Here is an 8,338-nt window from a genome sequence, read left to right on the forward strand (position 1 = left end):
GCTGGCGCTGGTGCCCTGCGCGCCCTTCCGGCGGGCGCTGGAGCGCGGCTTCGGGCGGGCCGAGCGGTGGCGGTTCGCGGCAGCGCAGGAGGAGGAGGAGGAGGAGGAGGCCGGGGCGGACCCGCGGGCGCTGCCCTGGTTCGCCTGGCTGCGGGTGCCCGCGCTGGACGAGCCCGCGGGCGGGTGGGCGGCGCGGGGCAGCGCGGGCTGCCTGCGGAAGGGGCAGGCGTTGCTGGCCTGCGGGACCCCCTTCGGGGACGCGTGCCCCGAGCTGTTCTTGAACACGCTGAGCCGGGGGGTGGTCAGCAACCTGGCGGGCGAGGAGAACGCGCTGGTGCTCACGGACGCGCGCTGCCTGCCCGGCACCGAGGGCGGCGCCGCCTTCGTGCCCGCGCCCGGCGGTCCGCGCGTGGTGGCCGTGATCGCCGCGTCCCTGTGCTGGAAGGGCGCCGAGTGGGTCGGGCTCACGCTGCTCTGCTCGCTCGCCGCCATCCTGCGCAGCAGCGCCGCCGTGCTGGGCGAGGCCGGGGTCGCGGTGCCGCCCGTGCCCGCCTGGGTGGCTGCGGTGCCGGCGGGCGGCGGGCGGGACCCGCTGGGCTGGACGGCGCTGGTGGAGTGCGGGGCGACGTGGGGCTCCGGGGTGCTGCTGGCGCCGAGGATGCTCCTCACCTGCCGGCACGTGGTGGAGGCCAGAACCCCGCTCCGTGTGACGCCCGCGGCTGGCCCTGGACGGTGAGTGCGGCAGCGTGTCCCACGCCTCGTCCCCCCCGCCCCGCGAGTCCCCCCCGTATGACATCTCGTCTGCCGTGTCCTCAGGGATGCCGCAGTCCTCAGGGGACGCGTGGTGTTTGCCACCGAGGAGTCGTCCCCCTTTGACGTGGCAGTGGTGGAGCTGGAGGAGAGTGTACCAGGCTTCCTCCCCCCATGCCCTGCAGACACCTTCTTCCCAGGTAAGCATTGGGGGGACACGGGGTGTTGGAGTGGAGGGGGGGACATAACCCCCTGTGCACCCACCTCTTGCCTCCCCCTTTCCCCCCCAGGAGAAGAGGTGAGCGTGGTGGGCTTCGGGGCGCTGGGGCGGGCGTGTGGCCCCTCGGTGACAGCGGGGATCCTCTCGGCCGTGGTGGCAGTGGAGGGGCACCCTGTCATGCTGCAGACCACCTGCGCCGTGCACGGGGGCTCCAGCGGCGGCCCCCTCATCTCCTCCCGCAGCGGGTGCCTCATGGGTGAGCCGGGGGTGCAGTGGGGAGGGAGGTCCCGTGGCTGCCCCCCGGCCACACCCGGTGACGTGGGCATCGCTCCTCTCCTTGCCAGGGATCGTGGCCAGCAACACCCGGGACAACGGCGTGGGGGCCACCTACCCCCATCTCAACTTCTGCATCCCCATCACGGTCCTGCAGCCCCTCGTGGCGCGGTACCGCCGCACCCGCGACCCCGGCGCCTTCGCCGGGCTCAACCGCGCGGCACAGGGGGTGCGGGCGGCCTGGAGGCTCCAGCAGCAGCCAGGACCCCCCAGCAAGCTCTGACCACCCGTCCCAGGTGGCTTGTGCTGTGAACTGAGGTACCAGGACCAAGGTGCCAGGGATGGAGCTGCCATGGCCCCTGTTCAGTGTGGGGCCCGAGCGCCTGGACCCCATGGAGCCGGTGGAGAGTGGGCACTCTGGGGCAGGGGACACCACACAGTGCCTTTGCCAGCTGCTGACAGGCCCAAGTTGGGGAGATTTGGGGTTTGTATTGTTTTAGTTTCTCCCAGAGCCATAAATGCTGTGAGTTGAGGCCCTGGTGTCCCCTGGTGCTGAGCGGCTGCGGGGGGCAGTGGTGGAGGTCTGGGCTGGGGTGTGGGTTGACTGGGGGAGGAACAGGTCCTGCAAGGGATGTTCTGGGTCAGGGGTAGAGGACTGGGTCAAGCTTAGGGTTGGGGTCCAGGATGAAGAGGGCAGATCTGAGTCCTGCTGTGGCTCAGAACCCTGTGGGAGTGGGGAGGAGGTTATTTTGAGGCCTGGGGTCCTGGAGAGGGTCAGGAACTGTAAACAGGGGCATATCCTTGGGGTCCTTGAGAGAGTCAGGAGCTGGTGTGGGGACACATCCCCGGGGAGGGACATCAGTTCCAGCACCATGTCAGCAGACTGCAGGGACCAAACACAGGGCACTTGGGAGGGGGTCCCTCCCACCCCTACCCACTCCTCCACCCCAGCAGTGCCCCCTCACGGGGCAGGGAGGGCACACTATCACCACCACCATCTCCCCAGGACCCCCTGCAGTGCCGGGGGGTGGCGGGGGAGGAACGGGCGGGCGAGTGTTTGACACAGCACGGGGTATTTATTTCACAGCCGCTACACAACGCCGGGGGCCGGGGCAGCCACGCAAGCACAACATGGAGGGGGATGCAGGGAGGGAGGGGCGGGGGGGAAGCTTCTCTATAGGGGTTTTTTTTGTTGTTGTTGGTTGGGTTTTTTCCTTTTTTCCCACTTTTATTAGCGCCGTTTGCCCGGTTGAAGACCACGCAGCAGCACACTAGGCCTACAAGGCTCTACCCAAAAAAAAAAAAAGCTCAAATTCGCACAAGCGCGGCCCCCCCCCCCCCGCCCCGCTCACCCTCTCCCTGGGCGAGCACCCCGACACCCCGTCCCGCACGGGGCCGGGGGGAGACGCACCCACCCCTCGCCACGCCGGCAGCGGGGGGGTCACAGGGACCCCCAGCTGGGGGGCTGCCTCCCGGCCGTGCCGCCCACCGGGCTCTCCCGCTCCTCTACCAGATGTAGCCGCCGTCGTCACCCTCGCCCGCTTCGCCCTCCTCTTCCTCGCCTTCCTCGCCCGCCTCCTCTGGCTCCTTCTCCTCCTCGTCCTCCCAGCCCACGCTGCTCCCGAAGTCGCCAGAAAACCCCGTCGCCTCATCTGGGGAAGGAGGAGGGCGAGGGGCAGAGGCTCACGGGGGGGGGGTTCCCGGGGCTGCAGCCCCGTCCCCGGGCGGGGGCTCCCCCCAGCTCTCACCACAGTCGGGGCTGCCGTGGCCGCGGGTGCCCGTCAGCTCGGCCCCGTGCTGGTCCACGCACCAGCACTCGCCACCGCCCGGCTCGCACTGCGCCCGCCGGTAGTACCCGTCCTCATCGCAGCTGGGGATGAAGGTGCCTGCAGAGAGCAAGGGCCCCCCACCCCCCAAACACAGTGCAGTGCCAGAGCCCCCCCAGGGAGCTCCCCGTCCTCGTCCCAGCCCGGCACTGCTGGGGAAGAGGGCCCTGGGACGCCCCACTCACCCGGCTTTTTTTTGGTGGCTTCTTGGATCTGAATCTTCTCCAGCTCCCGGAGGCAGGGCGGCTCTGCAGCACCCCCACACGCCACTCTTAGGGTGGGTGTGCACCCCCTGAACCCACAGCATTCGTCCCCATGATGTGCATCCCCCCTAACTCCGTAGTGTGCATCCCCCCAATGTGCATCCCCCCAACCCGTGTACTGCATGCCCCCAGACCCACTGTGTGCATTTCCTATGGGGGGTGTGTGTGTCCAATTCCACTCTGTGCATCCCCATGATGTGCATCCCTGCCAACCTACAGATCACATCCCCCCCAGACCCCACAGCGTGCATCCCCCACAGTGTGGATCGCCCCTTAACCCCTGATGTGCTTCCCCGTGACCCACAGTGTGCACACCCCTTATGCCCCCCTCACTGTGTAACTGCCCCCTGACCCCACAGCATGCATTCTCCATGCCCCCACAGCATACATCCCCCCAAATCCCATGGGATGCATCCCCCCCATGGTTTGCAATCCCCTTAGACCCCATGGGGTACCTCCCCCCATGGCAAACATCCCCCACAAATCCCAACCCCACAGCATGGATTCTCCAGGACTCCATGATGTACATCCCCCCCAGTCCCAATCCCACAAAATGGATTCCCCATGACCCCATGATGTACATCACCCTGCAACCCCAAACCCACAGCATGGATTCCCCAGAACCCTATTATGTACATCCCCTGCTGCACTAACCCCAATCCCACAGCAGGGATTCCATGGCATGCATACCCCAATCCCACAGGATGCATCCCCCTCATGGTTTGCAACCCCCCCAGACCCCATGGTGTACCTCCCCCCAAGGCAAACATCCCACACACACCTCAACCCCACAGCATGGATTCCCCCTGACCCCATGATGTACATTACCCCTAACCCCACAAAATGCATTCCCCCTGACCCCATGATGTACATTACCCCTAACCCCACAGCACAGATTCCCCATGGCCCCATGATGTACATCCCCTGCTCCACTAACCCCAACCCCAGGGCACAGATTCCAGGGCGTGCATCCCCCCAATCCCACGGTGTGCATCCCCCATGGCACAGCCCCCCACTCCCACAGCAGAACACCCCCCTCGCCGCCTCCCCCCTGCCCTGGGGCGACGCACTTTCCCTCCAGAAGCAGAAGCACCACTCTGGCGCGGAGACTCGGCCGTCCCTGGAGGTGTCGCAGGAGTTGAAGAAGGCGCGGATGCAAACCTCGTACTTGTCCAGGTTGATGGCGCCGAGCTCGGCCGCCTCCAGGAACATGTCCCCGCTCGTGTCCAGCCGGGCGAACATCCACCCCACCGCCTCCTTGCAGGTGGCCGCCACGCTCCTCTCCAGCGCTGCAGGGCGGGATGAGCCCCGTGGCTGCCCGGCTACCCGCAGGAGAGAGCCCCCCACGTGCCCTCCCCACGGGGCAGGTGGCAGGGACACGGGCAGGTGGCAGGGACACGTACCGGTGGCGGGGCTGGCGGGGAGCCCGCCGGAGCCGTTCTGCTTGGCGTTCTCCCGCAGGAGCTGGAACCAGTCGCGCAGGCGGTCGCCCAGGTCGGCCAGATCCTGCCCGGTGCACAAGTCTGGGGGTCCCAGGGAGGCAGCGTCAGGCCGGGCAGAGCTTGGGGAGAGGTCTGGGTGCCCCTCCATCCCGCTCACCTTGCTTTCCGTCGCCAGCCGGACCGTGCGGGGTCGGGCAGGGGCACTGCCCCTCGCACCGCACCGTCAGCTGCTTGCTGGCCAGGCACGCCTGCTGCTCCAGCTTGCACTGCGGGGCGGCAGCGGGATGTCAGTGGGGGGACACGGGGCACAGCATCCCCCTCCCCGCGGCGGTGCCACCGTCCTTACCGCCGAGCTGTAGGTGTGGCCGTCGGAGCCGCAGACTGCGGCCAGCGGGGCGGCGTGGCAGGGCTTGCAGCCCCCGTGCGCCTTGGGGCCCAGCGGCTTGATCCTGCACAGGGCGAGGGAGGCACAGGGGGGGTGGTGCCGAGCCCCCACCTCGGTCCCCCCACTCTCCCACCACCGGCTCAGCCCCGGCCCCCCCAACCTCCTACCTATGCTCCAGCTTCTTGCGGCTGATGCACATGGCGCGCTGGTAGCCCTGTGCCACACACACCTTGTGCCGGCTGCACTTCACCTTCTGGCAGGGGTCCTTCGTGGTGTCCAGGGCTGCGGGGGCAGAGAGGGGCCGGGGCAGGCGGAGGGGCAGGCGGGTTCTCCCCCGGGGAGCCCCAGCAGTGCTGGCCACGAGCCGGCCCAGCACAAAGCACCATTCAGGCCACAGCTGGGCAGCCACCCCAGCACCAGCTGCTGCTTCCTGGCATGCACAGGCCCTGCCACCGCTCCCGGCCGGAAGGGAAAATCCCCAGGAGTGCAGGCAGAAAATGTTACACCCCCCCACCTCCCACCATACTGGTTGGCACCGAGCCCACTGTGCCCCATCCCAAACCCATCCCGGTGGTACCTTCGTCCCCGGGCTGGTTGTCTTCCCAGCTCTTGATGTAGTCATCCTGCGAATTGGGTAGAGCCTGGATGAGTGCAGGTGGCAGAAGAGGTGACACCGGGCCAGGCGTGCCACCTTCCCGCTCGGGGCCACCAACCCGGCGACGTTCCCCCTGCACACCCCCCTCGGGCACCTCCACACCAGGAGGGCAGCGAGCAGGGCTGGGGACCAGCCTCCCTCCCCCCAGAAAACAGGGTGCCACCCCCTCGGCAGCCCCTCGAGGCTCACCTCCACCTCCTGGCAGCATGACAGCGAGACAGCCCGGCCGGCACCGAGAAAAGAAAGAGAGGGCGGGAATGTTCTCTGTCAGCCCCGGGGCAGCCCAAAGCTCCCCCTCCCGGCCCCAGCCCACAGGGACCCGCACCCTGTGCCAGCGGGCCACCCCGACCTTCCGGTGCCCACAGCCCTCGTCACAGGCCCTGGAGATCACTGGCACCGACCACCAATGTTCTCCCTCATCTCTGGCTCCAGACCTGTAATCCTGGAGAGCCTTCACAGAGGATAAAGCCTTTCCCCATCAGCCAGCTGGGAAAGGCAAGGAGCAGGGATGAAAAAGGCATCGGATGGAGGGAGCCCTTCGAAGTGCAGAGAGAGGCCCTGACAGGATTCCCGTGGTGCTGCCACCCTGGATTTTCAATAGTGAGCCCAGAAGGAGCGGGCCAAGATGGATGTCACTCTCCTGGGAGAGCTGCTCTCCCGGGACCCCAAAGGCATCCCGGGGGTGGGAGGGAGCAGCGGGGACTCAAACCCTCAAACCCTCCCGGCAGCGGCGTCACCCGCCCCGCGGGATGCTCCGGGGTGGGCTTTGTGGTAGGGCAGGAGCATCGCTGCCGCCCGGGAGAGGGCGAGCGGGGTAGGGATGGCAGCTGGAAGCAGGGGCACGGGAGGCAGATCCGGAGGGGATGTCTCTCTCCGGCGCGGCGGTGTTCGCACCGCAATCGATCCCGCGTTCCCGTGCCGTGATTAGTAACACTGCGGCGCCCGGCAGCTCCTGCGGCGCGGGTCTCGCCGCGGCCGCCGGCCTCCTCCTCCTCCTCCTCCCCGTGCTTCCCCACATCGGGGCTGCTCAGCCGAAACCCTCACAAATCCATGGATTTGCTTATTAATCCACGCGAACCGCTGGAAGGGGTGAAGCCCCCCCGGCTTGGCAGCCCTGGCGCAGCCGGGTGGGCCCCACGTGTGCTGCCAGCACCCACAGATGGGGGTCCCTTGGCCTCGAGCCCCGCCGGGGATGCTCATTTCCATGGGGGCACATCCACACGTGCTCCCCTCGAGCACCCGCAGCCATCCGGGGTCCCAGGTGCCCAGCACTGGCGTTGGCCAGAGGGCGTGTTGCTGGCAGGGGTCTCCAGTGGGGCGTTTACCCCATCCCTTGCACTCTCATCTGTGCTCTGCCCCCCTAAACTGGTTTATCTGGGGGGTGGTGCTCCCTGCCCTGCACTGGGCACCTCTCCCTTGCTGCCATCCATCCATCCATCGCATCCTTGCTGCCAAGGTGAACCCGAGTGCGCATCTGAACAAAGACCGGAGGGGCCGGCTCGGGGTGGGGAGGCGGCTCGGGGTGTGCCCCGTCCCCACTCGGCTGCTGCAGGTGCCCTGCCCCACCCCGATGGGGCTGCAGCACCACGTCCCCTCGCCGGGGGACACAGGCTGGGGGGTGAAAAACGAGCGCGCGAAACCCCCCCGATTGCCCCATAAAATTAAACGCCGTTGAGGCTGCTCAGCAAGGGCTGCGTAACACCGAAGGGTGACAGGATGCTGAGCCCGGTGTGTCAGGTGTGCCCGCGCTCCTCCGGCAGTGCATGCATCCTCATCCTCATCCTCGCTGCCTCGCGACCCCCCCATCCCCAGGGATCACCACCCCGCGGAGGGAGGGCCGGCCCGGCTGCGGCACCCCGAGGGGCGCGGGGGACACCCCGCGGGGCTGGGGGAGCGGGAGTCCGGGAGGATGCCCGTGTCCTGACCCGGGCTGAGCTGTCACCGAGGGGCTGAGGCCACGGCGCAGCCCCCCTCGTGCTGCCCGTAAAGGGCAGGCGGGGCCTGCCTGCACCTCGGTGTGGGGCACCGGGAGAGGCTGCAGGGGACAGCACCCCCCGCTCCCCGGAAAGAGTCGCTTTGGCATCAAACCCTGGCCACGGTGGCCTTGGCATCAGCCACGCAGCTCTGGCTATGGGCAGGGAGGCGTCGGCGCCGCCGGAGCCGGGAAGCATCCCCCTGGCACCGGGGCCGTGGAGCATCCCCCTGGCACCGGGGCCGTGGAGCATCCCCCGGGTACCGGGGCCGGCAGCCGCCCACGGCCGCGGCGGGGTGCGGACAGCGCCGAGCATCCCCGGCCGCCCACGAAGGGGCCGGGGCCGGGGCCGGGGAGGGTCGCGCTGCGGCAGCCGCAGCGGCGGGGCGGGGAGTGCGGGGAGGGGGCTCCCGGTGCCCGGCGGCGCGTCCCGTCCCCCCCGCCCCGCCGCCGGCGCGGACTCACGTCTCGGAAGCGGTTCCAGTGCTTGATCCTGCCGCCGTACTGGGAGATGGAGGAGAGCCACTGCTCGTCCTCCATGAAATTGCCGGG

General features: G+C 68.4%; 2 protein-coding genes across 4 annotated transcripts; one reads left to right on the forward strand and one right to left on the reverse strand.

Moving 5' to 3' along the window:
- Nucleotides 1-4: 4 nt before the first annotated feature.
- Nucleotides 5-1,778, forward strand: TYSND1 (trypsin domain containing 1; the record flags this gene model as incomplete). Its single annotated transcript, XM_027632053.1, has 4 exons — nt 5-732; nt 817-950; nt 1,041-1,226; nt 1,315-1,778. Coding segments are annotated over 4 exons (1,260 nt in total), but the record flags the coding sequence as incomplete, so codon positions are not given.
- Nucleotides 1,779-2,297: 519 nt separating this feature from the next.
- SPOCK2 (SPARC (osteonectin), cwcv and kazal like domains proteoglycan 2) lies at nt 2,298-8,332 on the reverse strand. 3 transcript variants are annotated; one of them, XR_003525561.1, is made up of 12 exons: nt 8,252-8,332; nt 6,004-6,012; nt 5,737-5,782; nt 5,327-5,441; nt 5,121-5,223; nt 4,932-5,040; nt 4,736-4,855; nt 4,403-4,621; nt 3,255-3,317; nt 2,992-3,129; nt 2,659-2,895; nt 2,298-2,530 (listed from the first exon to the last, which is right to left on the reverse strand). XR_003525561.1 is itself a non-coding variant. In XM_027632055.1 (12 exons), coding segments are annotated over exons 1-12 (1,140 nt in total). In that variant the 5' UTR covers nt 8,327-8,332; the 3' UTR covers nt 2,298-2,529. The 3 variants fall into 3 exon arrangements, 2 of the variants coding, with proteins under 2 accessions (XP_027487856.1, XP_027487855.1); XM_027632055.1 differs by having other exon boundaries at nt 2,754-2,895; XM_027632054.1 differs by having other exon boundaries at nt 2,298-2,895.
- Between the last annotated feature and the right edge of the window lie 6 nt (nt 8,333-8,338).

This window comes from Corapipo altera, unplaced genomic scaffold (assembly GCF_003945725.1).
Source record: "Corapipo altera isolate COAL_440 unplaced genomic scaffold, ASM394572v1 60993, whole genome shotgun sequence".
NCBI classification, from domain to species: Eukaryota; Metazoa; Chordata; class Aves; order Passeriformes; family Pipridae; genus Corapipo; species Corapipo altera.

What these genes read in the sequence shown, in the direction of transcription:
- SPOCK2 (XM_027632054.1), bottom strand. Translation starts at nt 8,326, where the DNA reads ATGGAGGACGAGCAGTGGCTCTCCTCCATCTCCCAGTACGGCGGCAGG. An exon ending in GCCACACCTACAGCTCGGCG is followed by an intron (nt 5,041 to 5,120) that starts GTAAGGACGGTG and finishes GCCGCCCCGCAG; the next exon opens with TGCAAGCTGGAGCAGCAGGC. An exon ending in CCCCGCCAGCCCCGCCACCG is followed by an intron (nt 4,622 to 4,735) that starts GTACGTGTCCCT and finishes CCCGCCCTGCAG; the next exon opens with CGCTGGAGAGGAGCGTGGCG.